The 19,952-nt window shown below is 42.0% G+C and overlaps 1 protein-coding gene and 1 long non-coding RNA gene across 2 annotated transcripts; one reads left to right on the top strand and one right to left on the bottom strand.

Moving 5' to 3' along the window:
• Nucleotides 1-10,556: 10,556 nt before the first annotated feature.
• LOC112276030 (uncharacterized) lies at nucleotides 10,557-13,235 on the top strand. The gene is made up of 3 exons (XM_024506972.3): nucleotides 10,557-11,594; nucleotides 11,733-12,810; nucleotides 13,038-13,235. The coding sequence occupies exons 1-2, from the start codon at nucleotides 11,379-11,381 to the stop codon at nucleotides 12,585-12,587; spliced, it is 1,071 nt and encodes a 356-aa protein (XP_024362740.1). The 5' UTR covers nucleotides 10,557-11,378; the 3' UTR covers nucleotides 12,588-12,810; nucleotides 13,038-13,235.
• Nucleotides 13,236-13,817: 582 nt separating this feature from the next.
• On the bottom strand, nucleotides 13,818-15,630 carry LOC149986586 (uncharacterized). Its single transcript, XR_016500221.1, has 2 exons — nucleotides 15,037-15,630; nucleotides 13,818-14,905 (listed from the first exon to the last, which is right to left on the bottom strand). It is a non-coding gene; the product is annotated as an uncharacterized LOC149986586 (long non-coding RNA).
• Between the last annotated feature and the right edge of the window lie 4,322 nt (nucleotides 15,631-19,952).

The raw sequence follows: 19,952 nt of genomic DNA, 5'->3' as shown, positions 1-19,952 counted from the left end.
TGCGCTGTTTATGTCAGCTACTCATGAATGGGAAGAATGCTTACGACGCCCTCGCCTGTGTAGTCTCGAGTGATATTTCTCCTCTTATTATTGATCACCTTCATTGACTGTAGACGAATTTTCCGAGCACCTAATAACATCCGGAAGCTCTTTTTACGTTGTGTGTTTTATGGAGTGCCACATAGAATATCTGATGCCTGTAGTGCTTCGTTTGAGAAGTGGACTGGTCATGGATACGGGATGGAGGAAATAAGTTTAGACTCCCTATAATTAACATTGTTTCTTATCGGTGCTTATATATTCTAATGCAAAGCCACAACCGGACTTGAGTTTGCATCCACTCAAAGCTACATTATCGCGAGGCGCTGTTGAGAATACGACACACTGTAGCCCACGCAAATTGTGATCTCCAGCTTGCCAAACAGACCAGAGGGGAGCTGCAGCATGCCTAAATTGATGGCACACATGCAAACACAAGAGGGTGATGATGATGATTGATGGGCATCTGGAACAAGCTGATAGTGATGACCCAGTGATGATGACCACGTAAGACTAAAGCAGGTAATTAGGGGCGAGTGCGCAGTTAATAAAACAACAGTAGGAGCTAGACGTGAAAAGAGAGGGAGAGAGAGAGATAGAGAGAGGCTGACGGCTAGAGCGAGGGGAGAGCTGACCCACACAAGGGAGACGAGTCGAGGACTGTGTCGCTCATATCGCTGATGCTTTACTTCCCACGTGTGGAAGCGCCCTCTTCTCACGTGCATCAGCCTCCCCACGTTCATCTCCTCAGCCATCAATGCCGTGACCTCCTCCCTCCTCCCTGATTTCTGCAAACTTTTTATGTTTCGTCTGTCTTCTTTCTTTCTCACGAGTTTTTTTTATGAAAGTAAAATACAAATTTGATTGTGGAGTGGAGCGACTGTCGTACAGTTCGAACATCATCCAGTAATTCTCGCAAGAATTTACTCCCGTTCTCGAACTTATTCAATTGGCTTGGATTTAGTTCATCCTTATTTTGAAATGTGGAATTTTATGCTTGGAACTGGGGGGGTGTTCCTTACATTATATTTTACCAGTGAAGACAAATAAGTTTCTCTTTTTCTTTTCTTTCTATCTTTCTTTCTTTGGGGAGGCTGGGGGTGTAGGGAGGGGAGTGTGTGGTTTTCCTGAATGGCACTGCAAGGTGTGATGGTGAGGATCAGTGGGAAGAGGCACCTGTCTTGATTATCAAGTTGCCTGCACTGGGGGTCACTTGCTGTTTGAGCTTCTTTTGGTGTGTAATCTCACTGAACAGAGATACAAGCAGGGAATGACTGTGTGCTGACCTTACTTCAGGGTGCAAGTAGTAGCAATTCCAGATGCATGTGAGCAGTGGTGCAGAATTATGTATGTGGTCCATGCATCTTGATCACTGCTGACAGGATTACTGTTCAAGTTTTGCTTCTAAGCAATTTCATGGAAAGGTACACAATCTACAACTTCATTGTAGCATGGCAATAACTTGTGTGCTACCTCATGGTATTCATTTTATTAGTGTTACATAAATTCTAATTCTACAGTGCCATGCCAAACATTAGAAGTGTAGAAAGGAAAGCAACACTGATAGCAGATAGGTTATGTCACTCACTGCTTTTCAATTCAACCTATGGAACATTCGTGTATGACTTGAAAAAGACTCTACTCATTTGTTCATTAGTATTTATTTTAAAAAAATCTAATTTACGTTATAGATTTTTTTTTAATTAATTATTTTTTTTAGACTAATTTTCCAGAAAGGGAACTTTTTCTTGTGTTGGTGAATTATACATAGTTGATTATGGATTATTTTGAAGTTATTCTTCACATGTTATATGAAAAAATAAAATTGAACTCTAATTTTTTTTAAAGCTATATATAATATTATTCTTTCAAAGGAAAGTTTTAATAAATTGAAGATAAATATATTATACATATGATAAAATTACTCAAATAAAAATAAAAAATCTAAATTTAAAATGGGCTGCAGTGAAATGCTTTGCATGGCAGCAAAAACACAAATAATGCTGCAACAAGCTTTTAAGAAAGTAAATGGACTTTTCACTCTAATAGTACCTCTTAATTTTCAAGACAGGCACACGTTTCATATAATTCACAACAGATCAGTAGTTGCCTTTGATGCCAACATTATACACTAAGTTATAAATATCCTACTTGAAATCAAATGTTTGGTCTTAGGTTCAACTTGGAAGGAACCTCCACACAATTGTGGTTGGTGGACCTCCTTTTAAAAAGATAGCATTTTCATCATAAAATATTAGATTTCTTTTCATTTTATCTCTGCTATTTTTTGCCAAAACCCATCTAAAATGTTTAAATAGTAGTTCTGGCTCTCTGTCATAACAAATATATATAATTTATTTATTTTCGTTTACATCTTATTCAAATATAGCTGGTTTCTTTCATTTCCTTTCACGGGTATTCGTGGAGGTGGAGTTGACACGTGAAAGAGCACACACACACACAAACATTGCTAGTAAACGGATTTTCGTTGATGGTGGGTTTTGTGGATTCCAATATGTACAAATATTATAACCAGCACAATTACTTCATGGATGCCACAATGGATCCCACACAATTGCTTGAGAAGCACATTATTATTATTTTATTAATTTAGAATAGTCAAATAGAATGTAGGATTTGTGGGTACTTTTTAATTTCTTCAACCATGAGCAGTTTGCTAAGGATTGCAGCATGCAAAGTGAGAGCAAGGTCATCCTCACGAACTGAGACTGGAAACGTTTCACCACATCTAGAGCTCTGCATTTCTTCACCCACACTCTCTGAAACAGCACCGAAGAAGTGCAGAGGATAACGCTGGTTGGTGTTGTTGTTGTGGTTGTTGTAGATGGTGATGGTGGTGGTGCAGTGGTGGAAAGGAGGAACGAGGGGGAGGCACCGAGAGATCCCTGCAGCAGAGAAGGGGGGCTGTGAGCAGGAGAGGAAATCACTCAGCAATGGAAGAGGAGGCGGAAGAGGAGGGAGTTGTGGGGATCCTCCGTCTCTGGCTGGACTCTTCCGTCCCACCCTCCTCGCTCCTCGAGCCAGTCAGTCAGCCAGGCAGCGAGGGAGCCATGAGAGCGGTGATGTCATGCTGCGCCGCAGGGTGGGGATCGGCCCTGGCGAGATGGGGTTGGGGAGGGAGCCTGGCAAAGCCCTGACGCAGGAGGAGAGGCATTTATTGACGAGGAGCGGCGATGGCCTCCAGGCGTGGCGAGAGGCGGATGGATGGCCTGTCCTGGAGGACACACACACACACAATTGAATAATGAATGAATGCTTTGTTGTATGGGGATTTCCGTATCTTCCTCCGCAGCGCCACCTGGGAAAAGTACCCCACCCACCTACCTCCCTCCCCCCCTACCCGAGCCAGCAGCAGCTCTCTTCTACCTCTCTCTCTCTCTCTCTCTCTGCCTCTCTCACACATGCACTTCATTCTTCTTCCTCCTCTTCTACTTCTACTTTTTTTAGTTATCTTTGTTGGGTTTTTTCTGTGATATATAAAAATGAAGGAGGACGTGGGGGATGATCTCTGAGCCCCTCAGTCTCCCTCTCGTTATCTCTCTTGAGCTAGATTGGTGTGCATGATTGCGTCACCCTCCTCCTCCCTCTTCCTCCTCGTTGCTGGTGTCGGGACCAGATGCAGGGCTGAATGCAGGGTTGGATGCAGGGCTGGATGCAGGGCTGGATGCAGGGCTCTCTCGCTCGCTGGCTCGCTCGCTCTCTCTCAGTGTGGGAGGGGGGGATATGCTCGCCCTCCCTCATTTCCCTCCCCTTTTCCTTTTCTTCCATTTCTTCCCTTCTTTTCTGATACCCCACTACAACTAATACCACCACCATCACCCAATGACTTGGTCTGATGCCATTCAAGGCAACATTGAAAGCAGGACAAAGCTCTCCACCCCACAACCCACCATGAAAAGGAAAGGAAGCAAGGAAGGAAAGCAGGAAAATAAGGGAATATTCCCCCATCCCATCCCATCCCTTTAGTTTGATCACAAGCAAGTTCCATGCATTTCTATGCCAACTTGGGGTGTGCTATACATTGCTTGAGAAAATAGGATATAGTTGCATTTCATGGAGGTGTGTATTATGGATGTATGTATATACAATTCTAGTCTTTGATCTGAATGCTTAAAAATCTTATTGAAAAATTTTAATCTATGATGTGAAAGTTTGAGATAGAGGTAGAGTTAATTTCTAGATGTATTATTTTTGAGATAAAATAAAATTAGTCATAGTTAGAGTTTCTTTTTGTTGTATCTACTTATTAGACCAATTGCACCACAAGTCTTTGATTTGCTATAAACTAGACTTATCTAAGCAAAACATGTTCTTTTTAAAGATTGTGGTACTAAAATTTCATCCAAATCTTTAAATTTAAAGAACATTTTGACAAAATTTTATTGATCTAATGTTTATCAAGTCACCATCTTTTTTTTTTTAATTTTTTGGTTTTTTGGTTTTTTGGTTTTTTTCTTTTTTTTCTTTTTTTTAATTTACAATGTCTATTGAATTATTTTTAATGTAAAAGAACTACCATAGATTAAAAAAAAATCAAATATCTATCCTACTCCTAAGGTATTAATAGTTTTTGCCAAGTCTAAAAGATTGATGTCTCCTTATTGTATACATTGGCTTAAACTTTTTAAGAAACATTAGTTTGGATGTTAATTTTTTTATTATTACTTAAAAATAATTCAAAGATTCTAATACATCATATAGTGGCTAATTTTTAAATTCAAAAGTATATTAAATAATTTAATAATTTTAAAATAGTATTTTGGTCTTTAAGTAAGATTGTAAAATCATTTGGATATAGATTAAAAATCCAACTATTATATATTTATAGATTGATTTTTTTAGAATATATTAAATATGCTATTAGTTTTGAATTGGATTTTAAATATTTATAAGTATTATAAAGAAATCAATTTCTTTAGATCAATTTTATCTACTTTCATACTAAATTAATATTTTTGAGGATTTCTACCATTTAATAATAATTTTAAAATTTTCTACCTCAAAATAAAAATTATCTTATGTCAACAAATGAGAATTAATTACAATATTTTCTATAATTTTTAAAATAAATTCTTAGTTTCTATAGTAATAAGTTTTAATGAAATATAATGTTTTTAAAATGAACCCTTTATATAAAAATATATAATGAGTGGCACTACTTAAAACCAAAATAAATTGAAGGAATTTTTGGAATATGGTTAAAATTAGAATATTAGTATCTTTGTAAAAATATTTTTAATAATTTTTTTAAAGTTAAGTATCCATTCTTGTCATCAAAGACATTAATCAAGAGAAAGCTCTAAAAAGACAATACATTCTAATGTCATTGAAAGAAAGAAAAAAAACAAATAAGAGATAGATATAAAATAGAAAGAAACTATAGATATATAGTAGCTATTTAAAAAGATCTTTTAGAAGCTCCCTAGAAATCACCAAATTTATGGCCTAAGTATCAAGTTGTAGGTTGCTTCTAATGTCACCTCTTAAAAGTAAGTAAGTTATAAGACAAGTTTAGATAATGATATGGCATATCTATAAAAATCTACATAACTAATTTTCATTTTGAAAAACTTCTTAAAGACAATATTATTTAAGTAATATATATATATATATATATATATATATATAATTTATTTGAGTAATATATATAGCTACTACACTTATATGATATAAATACACCTAATAGTTTTGTATTGATTGAATAGTTATAATTTTTTTGTATTACATTTATATATAATAAAATTAAATTAAAATTTAGTTTTTTAAAAAAAATCTAAATTATATTTTAATTTCCAAGAATGGTCCACTTTTCTTTGTAGATTATCAAATTATACTTTAAATATCATATTACTTGGTTCAATTCCTATAAATTTGACAATAACAATATATTTTACTAAATATCTCATTTTTTGACTAACAAGATTGGCATCATCTTTAAAGACATGGTTAGAGTTGCAAAGTGACAAACTTCTAAAGTTTTTTAAAAATAGTTGTTGGTAATTCTTTGATAATATATTTTTTAATTTTTTTAAATTAATAAGTATGTTAATAATTATGATGATTTTTTATTTTTTTATTTTTTTATTTTTTTTTATCTTTGAAATATATCACCTACACACTCATCATGTGAGATTACCAACATCAAATCTTGTATAATATGTACAAATAATGTCATCTTGTTTCTTATTAATCTCTATTATATTCATTTGTGTTAGTATTGAGAATTTTTGCAAATACCCTTACAAGCATTTTTCAAAATTGGTATTTGTTTCCTTCATTATGATTAAATCCTATTACCCAAAGTAAACCCTAATGATTGATTTAACTAAAATCCAATCTTTGAAAGAAAGAAAAGGCTACAACCAATCAAAAATTAATTAGATTGAATTGATAACTATTAAGAGAAGTTAGGGAGAAGTATAAGTTTATGTGATTAATTTTTACTATGAGATGAAATCATATAAACCCTAACTTTGGCAGCTAGAGTATCTTGGATGCCATTGCTCCATCCATCAACTCCCTTTAGATGTGGTCATCTAGCTTCTCTCACACTCCTCCTCTTTAGTATATTTATCCCAAAATATGTCTATTGAATGTGTTATTACAATGAATTCTTAACACACTTAAGTGCTAGAATTTATATTCATCAGTGTTAATAGATAATATCAATGATAATAATAATAAAAAAATTGTGTCAAGTGTTCCTCTTCTTCTTCTTGTTGTGTGTGAAAGGGTATCTGATTTCTATCCACTATTCATCCATCCATACACATACATCCATCCATACACATACATCCATCCATACATCCATCCATCCATACACATCCATCCATCCATACACATCCATCCATCCATACACATACATCCATCCATACATCCATCCATCCATACACATCCATCCATCCATACACATCCATCCATCCATACACATACATCCATCCATACACATACATCCATCCATACACATACATCCATCCATCCATACTTATACATCCATCCATGTAGAAAAAGAGAGCCAGAAAAACTAATCAAATTCCTACGTGGCAGCAATGGATGGTTCCCAACCCCATCCCCACCCTGTGACTGGAATGATCGAGTGCCAACGTGGACAGAGGCCCCCTGCCCGGCCCAACCCTGCCCTGCCCTGCCCGACTGGAAGAGAGAGCATGTGTGTTTGTGTGTGCGTGCGTGCGTGTCAGGATGGTCGGATGACGTGGCCGAGTGAGTGAGTGAGTGAGTGAGTCAGAGGAGAGGTGGGTACGTTACAGTATGTGTCAGAGTGTTTTTGTGCATGTACGTGCGCACCGTTGCAACAGCAAAAGAGATTATTAGGAAGAAGACCAGGATTATTACTTATTATTTATTAATTTATTTAATATCATCATCGTTTTCTTCCTGCTTTGATCTGGGGGATGGGGAGGGGATTATGCTCCCTTTGCCTTTGTCGCTTGCGAGTGAGAGACTGGAAGAGAGAATGAGAGTGTGAGAGGGTAAATATCCATGGTCCCCTTCCCCCCCTTCTTCCTCTTCTCTTTACTCAGTTTTTCTCCTTCTTCTGCTTTCCTGCAGTGGGAGTGGTGGGAGCATTCGAGCCCTGTTTATAAAAATTAAAAAATTAAAAAAAACGACGCTGCTGCTGCTGACGTGTTCAGATTAGGGGAAAGGAGTGGGGCAAGTGGTTACTGGCTGCAAGGTTTGCAGTGTTCCGCCCGCCCACACCTGGCTACGTACCTACCATGCAGGCTTGGGCAGATTAGGATTGGAAGCTTCTACCACCCTTATTCATTCCCCCCCTCCCCCATCCTCCTCCTATGCAGCAGGCTGGTATCTGCTGCTGCACACCCACATTCTGGAGGACAATAATAATAATAACTCTGGTGTTGTGGAGAGTTGACCCAGGTAGGAAATTATCACCCCATGCATTGGAAAATACTTTATTCAATTCTGCCACACATAACTACTACTTTTAATGTAGTTGTTTATGGCTCTGTGAGCCACATCCACTATTCACATTATCAGACCAACCATGTGTATGTACGTAGGTATGTGTTTATGTGTGAGTATATATATATATATATATATATATGAGTGCTGAAGTTTTTCAAGCACACAGCATTGCGTTTGTGACAATGCTGACTGGACTTCTCTATCCAACCCTGGCATTCAATCCAACCCTCTTCTTTCTATTCTCTTCCCTTTGACACAACCACTCCCTTCCCCATAAAGAAAAGTAATAGAATTACAGCAAAAAACACATTAAAGTGAAAAGAGGAACAAAACAAAGACGTGATTCCATGCTTCTGGAAAATATTTTACACATACATAAAGCATGAAAATAATATTTATAAATACTTTGAGTGTACTTGAATGACTGTTTGGCATACGAATCAAGATTGATTCAAATTTTGAATTGAGGTTAAAATCCATAAATTTATTACTTGTTTTCAGTAGGTGAACTAACTAAACATGTATGCATATACATGGTTATGCTGTACATCAACCAAGTATTTGTCGTTTATGTTTATATACATACATGTGTTATTGTTTGATTCATATTTTAACCTGTAATTAGTTTGTGAATTGTTTTTGAGAAATGATCATAAATTGAAATATAAAGTGAACACTTGACAAGTGAAGCAAACATATTCGTGAAAGTTTTATCTTATTTAAATAGTTTTACTCTCAGGATGTGATTCAATATAGATCACTTCTCAATTCTTTAAGAAGCTTAAATTACGTGCAAAAGAGAAATAATACAGGATATCATGAAATAATTCACATAATTACACTCTGCATAAAGACAATGACATCCAAGGATTATGTAATCAGACAAGTGTTGTAACAGATCATTGTAGGCTCCAGAAGATATGTTTGTGAGCACAGTGTCTCTCAAAGAGAAGGGCCCATAACTGTGGGGGAGGTACAGTGCAACATCCAGCTAGCAAGGCAGGGGCAAACACCATCAATTCACAGCCTCAACAGCATTCATAGGGAAAGAGTGGAGAAAAGGAAGGAAGCAAGGAAGGAAGCACAAAGGAAAGAGAGAGAGAGGGAGAGGAGGGACAGGCAACCCACATGAAGTGGCCGGTGGGAGCAGAAGTAGCAGCAGGGATCCCATCCCAATCCATCAAGGGGGAGTGGGAGTGTGTGGGCTGGGCTAAACTGAACTGAGCTGGGTGGGGGGAAATCATAGGGCAGGGGATGCAACCAACTCTACTTGTGTGGAGAATGAATGGCCATCTTGTGTGCCACCCAGCAGGAGCAGCCAGCAGAACAAGCTCAATCCAAAGCCCAGTCCTGGGTGATGCTGCTGCTGCCTTTGGGAGTCCACTGCTGCTGCTGCTGCTGCCACTGCAGCTCCCATGCAGTCACGGCACATGTGTGCTCAAACCGGCCTCACCCCACACACTTCCTGCATGCTCCCTCCCTCCTCGGGCCTCACCCATAAAAACAATCAACCCAACCCCAACCACAAAGGTGAATCCAAACAAAGGCAATTATATGCAATACGTCCCACTCAAATTTGCCTGAGCACTGGGCTGTCGAATCCTCACACTTGTGTGAAAGACAGATAGCGAGAGGGAAGAGGTGTGAAAAAGAACATGGAGCCTGGCGACGGAGGCACGGCATAATTGCAGCCTCTTCCTGCTGACCTGCACTGCAAGGGCGCCGGTGGCAACAGAGAAGAAAGGAAGTAAGGGAGAGAGAGATGGGGAGGTGTCAGAGGACAAGACCTGGTTCATCGCTCTCGAAGCGAGCAGGTCACGCTATCTGGACAGGACTCTTCCACGGGTAGTGATAGTAGTAGTAGTCGTCGTCATCGTCATCGTCGCCGTAGTAGTCCAGGCTGCGAAGGAGGAGGAGGAGGAGGAGGCTGCAGCATTGTCGTCCTCGTGGCCGTCGGTCCCCTTCCTCTCGTGAGAAGTCCGCGCCTGACGGGGATACATGGGGGGCCATAGATGCTGCCGCTGCTGCCATCCTGGGCCCATCCTATATAACTGACGATGATGGTGATGATGATGAGGCGGATGATGGTGGTGGAGGAGGTGGTGCTTATTAGCTGCCGATGTGTGTGTCGACAATTTGGTCAAGATTCGGGTGCCAAAGCGCTGCTTTGGTGATGATGGTGCTGTCTGGGGAGCGGAGGGTTGCGGGCTGAGCGGCAGATAGGGAGAGATCGAGAGCGAGAGCGAGCCAGAGAGCAGGAAGGAACGCCGCAGGCTAGGCGCGGGCGAAATGCAGTGCAGTCCATTCTGAGCGGGTGCAAGGTTGGTTTTTTTTTATGACTAGCCATCGAGAGCCGTGATGCGATTTTTCTTTTTACTATAGTGCTCGGTTGTCAGAGCCTGTCGGTTGGGTGAGTCGCCGCCTGCATCTTCTTCGGCGAGCCTCCTTCGTGGGCAGGTGGCGGAGGCTGTGATGAAGTTGGCTTCCATTGAATGAGGGCTGAAGTTATCGTGCATATTTGCGTCTCGTCCATTGCAGTTTGTGTTTGTGTTTGTGTGTTTTTTTTTTTTTTTTTTTTTTTTTGAATTTTTGAAATTTATATTAAATTGTGTGTTTGAGTTAAGTGGGTGAACGAGTGGGTCCCTGCCTTGGGTAGGGTTGGGGAGAAAGTCCGGGGCGTCATTTGACTTGAGTGTGTCAGAGCACAAAAAAGCAGAAGAGTGGCGCGAGAGAGGTCTTGTTCCTTCCGAGTCGCAAGCCCGCATGCGCGAGCCTCGCCTTTATTTGGAGGGTGTTTCGTTGTCGCAGAGCCCCCAGGTGCTACGTCTCAGAAAGTCTAGCCGTGACTTGTTGCTCAAAAGCTGTGGTTCTCTCTCTTGATCATCCACCTCGACATTCGTGCTTGCTCTAGCTCACCCTTCCTCATTGCGTGTCTCTCTTTGTCTGTTGTCAGCCGGAAACCAATCATCTCTTGCACTCCTCCGCATCTCCCTTCCTGACCTGCGCACGAAGGGAATTCGTTGAGCATCTCGTATCCTTCCGCATTGAAAGCTATCTTCCTTACTGCATTCTCTCTCTCTCTCTCTCTCTCTCTCTCTGCTTCCCCCTCCACCACTGTGTATGTGTAGCTCTTCTGGCTCCACATCTTTTGAGCACTCTTCACGGGGCATTGCAAGCGACAGGCAAAGCCGGCGAGGCTTCCACTCCTATCATTCATACCATTAGATATGTTCTCGTGACAGTTTTGATTGTGCAAGGGACATGCAGGGTTAGCGCTAGGCATAAAAGTGGTCCAAATCTTAATGGTGGCCAGAGTACATTGACACAAGGTGCTGTGTAGCCCCTCTTAGTTCGATTTAGAGGTCAGTGAGATGACGTCCGGGACGCGCCTGCCCACATGGAAGGAGCGAGAGAACAACAAGAGGAGAGAGCGGCGCCGGCGCGCCATTGCGGCCAAGATCTTCGCCGGCCTGCGCCTTTATGGCAACTACAAGCTGCCGAAGCACTGCGACAACAATGAAGTTCTCAAAGCGTTGTGCGTGGAGGCGGGCTGGACGGTGGAAGAGGACGGCACCACGTACCGCAAGGTTTGTCTTCTCTCTCTCTCTCTCTCTCTCTCTCTCTCTCTCACACACATCAGACACCACATCCTTGTAACTAATTAGGGGTTATCACCTACTCGCACACAATGTCACCGTTTGACGCTCTCGTATGCACATGCGCAGGGCTCGAAGCCACCGGCGCAGCCCATGGAGGTCTGCACCTCCCCATCTGAGGTGAGCCCTACGAACTCCTACCCGGGTGCCACCGATGGCACTTCCCTGATTCCATGGCTGAAGGGGCTGTCTTCCAATGGAGGCAGTGGGGCAGCCACCCCGAGCAGCAGCGCGGGTCTTCCGCCCTTGCACGTAATGCATGGAGGCTCCTCTAGCGCACCCGTCACGCCACCACTGAGCTCTCCCACTCACCGTGGTCCTCCAGTCAAACCAGATTGGGATCACATCAAGGAGACTGATCACCATCCCCACGGGTTTCCTCCAACCGGCACGCCCACATGGAACCATCACCCTTTCCTGGCCGCGGCTGCCGCCGCAGCTCAAGCTGCTGCTTCAAATCAGTCCCATCTCCGCCCTGGCTACTGCGACACTCCGGACGGCGCTCGCACTCCCATTGAAGAGGGAGATTCTGAAATCTCTCCAGAGGCGGCTCTTGAATTTGCTACCGTCTGTGGCTCCAACTCCAGCAAGTGGGCCAACGGGGTTAGGGTGCGGACGAGCTCGGAAGGGCGGCTGCTGAGCGGGATGGCGGGTCTGGGGCCTTTCCCATCAGCAAATAGCGATTCCCCCTTGGAAACTTTCTCCCATCCCTGGCGGAATCCGATGCAGAAGTCCATCAGTATGCCTGTTTCTCCCGTTTCTTCTCGGATGAAGGGCTCATTTGGGGATAGGCTCGGGAGGTGTCCATCCGAGCTGGAGTTCCCCGGCGCTGTGCAGGGATTGGGGTCGCTGTGGGATGGCCTGGCTCCTGAGGTTGGGGGGAAGATGAAACTGCCGGCGGACGATTTGGAGCTGAAGCTTTGAGGAGCCTGCAGCAGCGTCAAGGAAGCTTTTGGAATCGAGTCCATTTTAATTTTTTTGCCTTCGATTTGTGTCATAATTTGTGACTAATGTAGACTGGGTTAGCGGTGCGAGGGGACTGTTCATCTTCATTAGTGCGGATTAGCACTAATTTCCCAGAAAAAAAGGTTAACGATGTTCAAGAGTGGTTCGTGGTGTCGTGTCGATCGCCACTGAAGCCGTTCAGGTGATTGGTTCTCCTTCTTCTCCTTCTTCTCCTTCTTCCACTGCTTCATCATCTTCGCGCTTAAATAACTGACGGTTTTGAATCCAACGTTTGTGAATAGCTGGGATGATGAAACTCTTTCAGCGATGTGTTCCAGGCTTCTTCTTGTTTGTTTCTTTTTGTTTTCGTGTTCCATCCTTTTCATATGTAATTTTCTTATACGAGTGCGGTTTCGTTTTCTGTCGCAGGTTAAGGTTTGGGTTTTCCAAGCGGTGCACTTTAAGGATGTGGAGTTAGTGAGTCGTTTCGTGGAAGATACAGATTGAATGGCCAACACGTAGAGCTCGTGCTACTCTGTCTGTACAAACAAATGCTGTTAATAGTCATTTGACGTGATTTGAAACAACACTACTTTGAGCTGAGTGAGGTGACTCAATTTTATCATCTATCCTTGATCTCTCAACTTTTTGTATGTAAAATCATTTCTGGTAGCTTCTCTCATTGCGATGGTGGGATTTTCCTCCATCTTCAAGTAGCTCTGATCGTGGTGGCGCTGAACTGGTTTCTCCCACTCCAGAGTAGACGTTGTTAAGTTGTCCCCATTTTCAGGTCGTCCTCCACTTTTTCTGGTTGTATATTCTATGATTCTTCCTATTGCGGCAAGCACCCATTGGCTCGTATGTCTTGGGGACGCTTCACGAGGGAGCATTTCAATTTTTTTGCCAAACTGATATATTGGTGTACTGATGGCAAACTCTATTGAGGGAATTTCAGTGACTTTATAACAAGTTGTTCTGCAAATGCTCTATGTTGTACTTGAGAGCTGTTCCGGTTCCTAGCAGATCTTAGACCAATTTCCTATTACGAAGGACTTGCACGAGTCTACTGAGGTGCATTACATTATGACTGCCAAGTCTGCGGTAGAACTGTGGATCGTTTCTAATGATTCATGTTTAGTACGAAGAATCAGTTATTTCATGTTGACTCGGTACCACAGTTGGATCATAGGGAGAAGGACGATTCATAAATAGGATCAACCTTCAGGAAAAATTCCACATGTCACATGGGAAATCCATTAGGAGTTTAATGTACATGTTCGGTGCTGTGCGCTAAGTTTTGCGGCGTTTAGGGGGAAAAGTGTATGTTACACAAAACGAATTCGGTACCAGCCTGAATTTTTTGTAGAAGCTCTCTGGAACCTCTTGATACGTGAAGTCAGTCGCGAAAAGTCCATGGGTTCCTTAGTGGACCTTTCGGGAAATTTAACGCATAACAGATCGAGCAGTAAGGGACTTCGAAGTGCTCACTCCTGCTGCTCTCGCTGAAACCTCCTCCTCCCTCCCCAGCCCAGTGACAGCCATTTGCTCACGTTGCGGATTCCCTGGCGATATATGTTTCTGGATGCGCTCTAAATGCTCAGCACGTATAAGCTGTTTCTCGACGCCTATGAAGATGTTCACTTTGTGGATGGATGGCGACGACTGCACAAACGAAACAATCGCGTTGCGTCGGGACGATTCATTCAAGACATGCAGACTCTTGTTTCTGGTCAAGTGAGAATAAACAAACTCATGCACATAATTTACATGGCTGTCTTTCAGTACTGCACACTTCTCAGGGTGCACACAACCACGCCCTCGGCATCTTTTGTTCTCCTGTACTGCTCCCCGTTGCCGACTGCGACTGGTCGGCACTCTGTCCCTGTCAGAACCTAGCACCCCAATTATCAGGATTTCGCTGTTTGTAGGGAGTGGCTCCTCTTCAATGCAAGCAACCGTTTCTTCGTCGTCCAGTGCAGCAAATCCTCCCCTCTGCGGAAAGTGGCTCTGTCCTTGCTCGCTGCGCTCTGGCACAGCTCCTGGCCGACTCCAAGCGCCTCAAACCCCAAACTGAGGGCTCAGAAACACCTTCAGCCCCAGCTTGCACCCTCTTGATCCCAAGAGAATCCAAACCCATATTTGCACTCACATCCCCTCCATGAAGGCCAAGGACTATGACGGGTCGATCGATGTGCTAACGGGCGACAAGACGTGCGCAGGGAGGGGCACAGCCTAGTCCCTCCAGGGCAGGTCAGCCTGGGTGTTCTGATCTGCCGTCCCGACACGGCAATTGCCCACTGCGGTGCACATGAGGGGAGAATCAATCCACCACGAGCCCCTTGCAGTCATTCTAACATGGTACCAACTCTCTAGACTCTGCAGGAGGCGATGTGATCACGATGGAACGGCTGGGCACAATAGCACACACCTGCACAGCTCCAGCAGTTAGTTGGAAGGAACTCCCACACACACATATACCCCCACAATCAGATGGGCCAACATGCCATGAACTGGCTGCAACGATGATCCACGCTTCATCGCCATCGCCATCACTCTGAGCTCCCCCACCTGCACTGACTCCATGCCATTGTGATGCCCTAAAAGCACAAAAATCAATACCACCACTACTGCTGCTGGTTCTGCGACTACTATTAATACTACTCTCTGGGTCTAACAATTGAGGAATAAGTGCATTGTTTTCTTATTTCCGATGTGCACTGGTGGAGGGTCTTCTGGCAATGGTGTTGGGTGGTTTTGCCTTTTGTTGCAGTTTCACAGCACACACCGCTTTTGTTTCAGGTTGGGAATGAGATGCGTAACATTGTGGATTTGTTTGGTGGTCGTTTCAACACATTGGAATGTTGAAATGTAACAAATATCAGATGCAAAGATTCCATATTCCATTCACCACAATTACTATCATTTCTTTGCTGTGTGAGTAGGCTATGCGGTATGTTAATGTGGGCGTTGTTGAAGATATGAATTTCATTACTATTTTTTCCTAATTAAATTTAGTGTATTATTACTCTGTGTCAATTGCATTATGCTTTAGTTAGTTAGTTTGTTTGTTTCTTTTTCTTTTTCTTTTTCTTGTTTTCACCGTTAAAAGGTATTTTTACTGTAGTATTTTGGAGTGTTATACGTGAACACATGACAAAAATCAAGTACTTTTAGAAATTGACAATTATAGTAGTTAGTCCATTGAAGAGTGGTATTGGTGAAATGAAGATTGTCTCTTCCTTCCTTCCTTCTTTCAATGGATGAGATGGATATATGGACGGATCCATGATTTATGTGGATTGCTGTTCTCATTTCCAATAGAAGTCAAAGAAAGGCAGATAAAGTTACAAATATATAATTTCTTTAACTTGTTTTTTTCTATAAAAAGAGTTAAGAAGGATAAGATAAAAATTCAAACTTTCATACATCCATGTTCATTTATTTTGTATTTTTTGTGTTTTTGTGTTTTTGTGTTTTTTTTTTCTTCTTTTCCTATCTTTTCAATGTGTTGTTCTATGCATTGATTCCTTCAATGAAGATCCCGTTTCTTTTACTTCTTTCTTGTAGAGAAGAAGGGGTTAAATTTCCACGTTTCAATCTAAGAGATGAATGACAAACTGTTCGAAATTGTTTCCATTTTTAATTAAATGCCATTTTTTATGTAAAAAAACTGAAGAAAATACATTCCCTCTTTATTTATTTTATTTTTGGTTTAGGATCCATTCATGATTTGATTGGGTGGTGAGCCAAGTCTCAACACTTGGATTCTATGATTGGATATATATATATATATATATATATATATAAGTGATTTCTCGCACAATCATTTAAATTGGATTACACGAGCGAAGCTATTCACTCCTCAAAAACGCTTCACAATTAAAAGTGTATGAACGTAACATAGACCTTATCTACATGACATGACCATGGGGTATGGTCCACAAAGGAATATTCCTATACAAAGGGGGGATCTTTTGATGCTATTGATAGGCCACCATACAACATGACACGTCAGCTCTCACCCATCACGTGAAGTGAGATAGGTAACTGAATGGATGGATTGTGGTCCTGGTGCACATTCATCCTTGAAGTTCATTCGTCCATTTATAAGGAAAAGAGTGAGAGAGACCAAGCGGGCAGGGATGGAATGCTTTTTTGGGGGGGGGGGGGTGGGAACATGTAGGCCAATTACCAATGGCCACACACACCCAACCGGATTCCGTCCAAAAAAGTGAGCATTCCGAAAGTTTTGGTATGCACGTGTGGAACGGAGGAGGAGACGGTTCCGTGTGGAATGAATGAATGCTGCCCCCTTGTGTGGGTAGAGCCCCATTAGAAGAAGAACCCATTCTCATACACCAGATGATGTGTTGTGTATTGTGTGTGTTTTCCTTTGCCCATTAGCACTAAGAAAAAAGTCTCGTCTCTATCTTTTTCTCCCCTTTTTGTAATTGTCAACCATGTGCATCCAGTCATTTAGTTCCTATGTACCATGCAAAAAAAATATGTACATACAAAAATGTTGATTTTGAGTCAAGAGCCACATTTTTTTTTTTAGTTTCTTTGAAAAAAGTAAAGTGTCACACAGCACAGACTATGTTCTGTTGTGTTTATGTTGCCTCTAGAAAATTTAGCAGTGTGACAGGTATTTGGTTATTTTGTCATCTTTTTTCATTATTAATTAGTCTGTAGTTGTGATGCCAAGTTAAAATATCAACACATTCATTATGTGTAAATTGTTTGGTGCTAAATTTGAAACCACAATAGTACATAAGATTCAACACTCAACCTGGTTGTTAGATGAGAATATACTCATACACACACACACCCACACTTGGGGTTTTGTATATTAAACTGATCAGTATTTTCTATACCATTTTGCACAACCTTTGTCAGATCTGTTTATGATGAGATTATGTTTATGGCAATTAAAACTATTTGTGTAATTACACGTCAAATACAATACAATTAATCCAAATAATGTATTCCAAATTTAATTGTCTCTCAATCCACCTCAAAAATTGCAAGTTTGTAAAATCTTGAATGTGAATCCCACAAGGATGCATTATGCAATACCATAGAATTAGATTACATTTTACATTTACAATGCAAACACTAAATATTACATCTAAAACACATATAGATTTTCGCATTCAATTGCCATGTAAGCAAAAAGCGCATAAAATAATAAAATAAAATACAATACAATATTGTTGAGGAATGGCACTTGCTAGAAGCGTGATAATCATGCATGGGCCCATGTCGACGAATGAAAAATGTAGACTTGTTATTTGGATAGAAAATGGGGAAACAGATGAATGAAATGATGAGGATAGGGAGGTCGAGGATGGCCATAATGGCATGGCGGCGCCCATCGGCAGCCTTGATGAAACCCGGCCGGTCTCCGACACTACCCGGCCGTCACCCAGCCGCCCGTGCTCCCTGAGCTGCCGACCTTGCCAGTTCAATGGGGCCCTTGTTCTCCTTTTCTGTGAACCGGAAGTAGCCGGTCAATTGACTGCTACAACCGGATGTCATGAGGACGGCTTTGCTGGATAAAAACTGTGAACTTGCAACTGGCACTCCAGCAATTAGCAATGTAGATCCAGGAGATGCAAACAAATTTTAGAAGGGAAAATAAATAAATAAATAAATAAAGAAGAAGAAAAAGAGGACTTGGGTATTGTATAAAAACCCACAAGATATGTGATATGTATTTTTACATTGTAAGTTGAGGAGCTGATATGCGGAATGTAAGCATAATAGAGTGATGTACTACTATTATTAATCTCAGTACTGTTGATTAGAGGCAATATTTTGAAAATTAAACAACTAATCGCTACATGTAATCATACTTACAATTTTGACTACAACACATGAGGTTTCCTGGAAATACAAGTTCTGGCATTATGTGCATTCATTCATACACACAGACAGACGTTCACAACGAACTATATAAAACCCGAGTGCATTCACAGAAACCCACTTGTAAGATACTATCAATAACAACTGACACGGTTCCAATGTTTCAAAGATTAATATCAGAAAAACGATGACAAGTTTCCTTTTCTTGCGCACCGTGGAAGCAAACCACAAAACAGAGTTTCAAAAATTAAAATTAGACACAGATTTTATGTGCTATATATGGTTGATTGAAGAATCTCTCTCCTTTTTCACACGCATGATGAATTGAAAAGGACATTTTCTTCTGGAGTATGTGTTCATTTTCACTATCTTCTTTTGAAAGCATGCTATGATACCCAACAATCTCAACACGAACTTGCTTTTTCAGTATTAAGTGAAGAACCGTTAAATTTTTATTTAATTACGGACCGTGGGAAACGGAAATAGGCGTCCAATCTCTGTACAATGGATGCCATCCACACATCCTCGCGCGAGTTCGTTCATCACAAAAATCTGCCAACGTGGCTTCCACGGCCAGGAAACCCAAGGTGACATGTCAGCAATACATCCACGGAGTAATCCACAGAGACATCCAGAAGTGGAAAACATCCATCGCGTGCAGCAGTGAAGCAGATCAGGCGGGCAGGTGCAGCGCCGAAGTGCATGGCGCATGCAGAATAAGACTGCAAAGTGGGGCGAGGAAGAACGGCGAGGCCACAATGGGTACAAGCGGATCGATGTGTTGGATCTCGATGCAGCGGCAATGCAGAGAGTGAGAGAGTGAGAGAGAGAGAGAAGCGCACTGTATCGACGCTATGCCCAGCCAGATGATCACTAGCCAGAGCGAGAGAGAGATAGAGCGAGAGCGATCCATCGCCACCCGAGGAGGGTGCACATTTGGATTCTACCCAAACATAGAATTTGCCCCTTTTCGCGGGTGGAGTCCAGTTGCAGGTCAAAGCGTTGACTCTCTTTGGAATCGGCACTGACGGCGTTCATTTCGGCGTTTGTGACTGTTTCTCGCTACCTCGCTTCATCTGTCTGTCTGTTTATCCGTCAGTCCGTCCGTCCGTCAGTCCGTCTGCTGGTGAGTCTATTCGTCCCGCGATGGTGATGAGAACAATGATTGGAGCCTGGTATCATTGCCACTCCGCCTTAAATGCGCTCATGTGCACAGCCGAATCATGAAAGCATTGTTCCGCAAAGCGGTGAACACTTAACTTGGTGATCAGCTATCTACTCCCCTGCAATGCAATCGGAGGTGGGCTATGTCATTGTGCGCGGGGGGGGGGGGGTGTCAGTGTTCGTGGATCGATGCCATGGCACAGAAGAATCCCCTTCGGGAGAGAATTGCTGGGGAAGGGGAAATAGTAAGTAAGTAAGGCGAGGTGGGGGGAAGGCAGGAAGGAGGAGATCTAGCGCCGTTTGTCAGCCATGTCT

Source organism: Physcomitrium patens, chromosome 23 (genome assembly GCF_059467195.1).
Source record: "Physcomitrium patens ecotype Gransden chromosome 23, ASM5946719v1, whole genome shotgun sequence".
NCBI classification, from domain to species: Eukaryota; Viridiplantae; Streptophyta; class Bryopsida; order Funariales; family Funariaceae; genus Physcomitrium; species Physcomitrium patens.
Note: the sequence above shows the minus strand (reverse complement) of the source record. Positions and strands in the feature narration are given on the sequence as shown.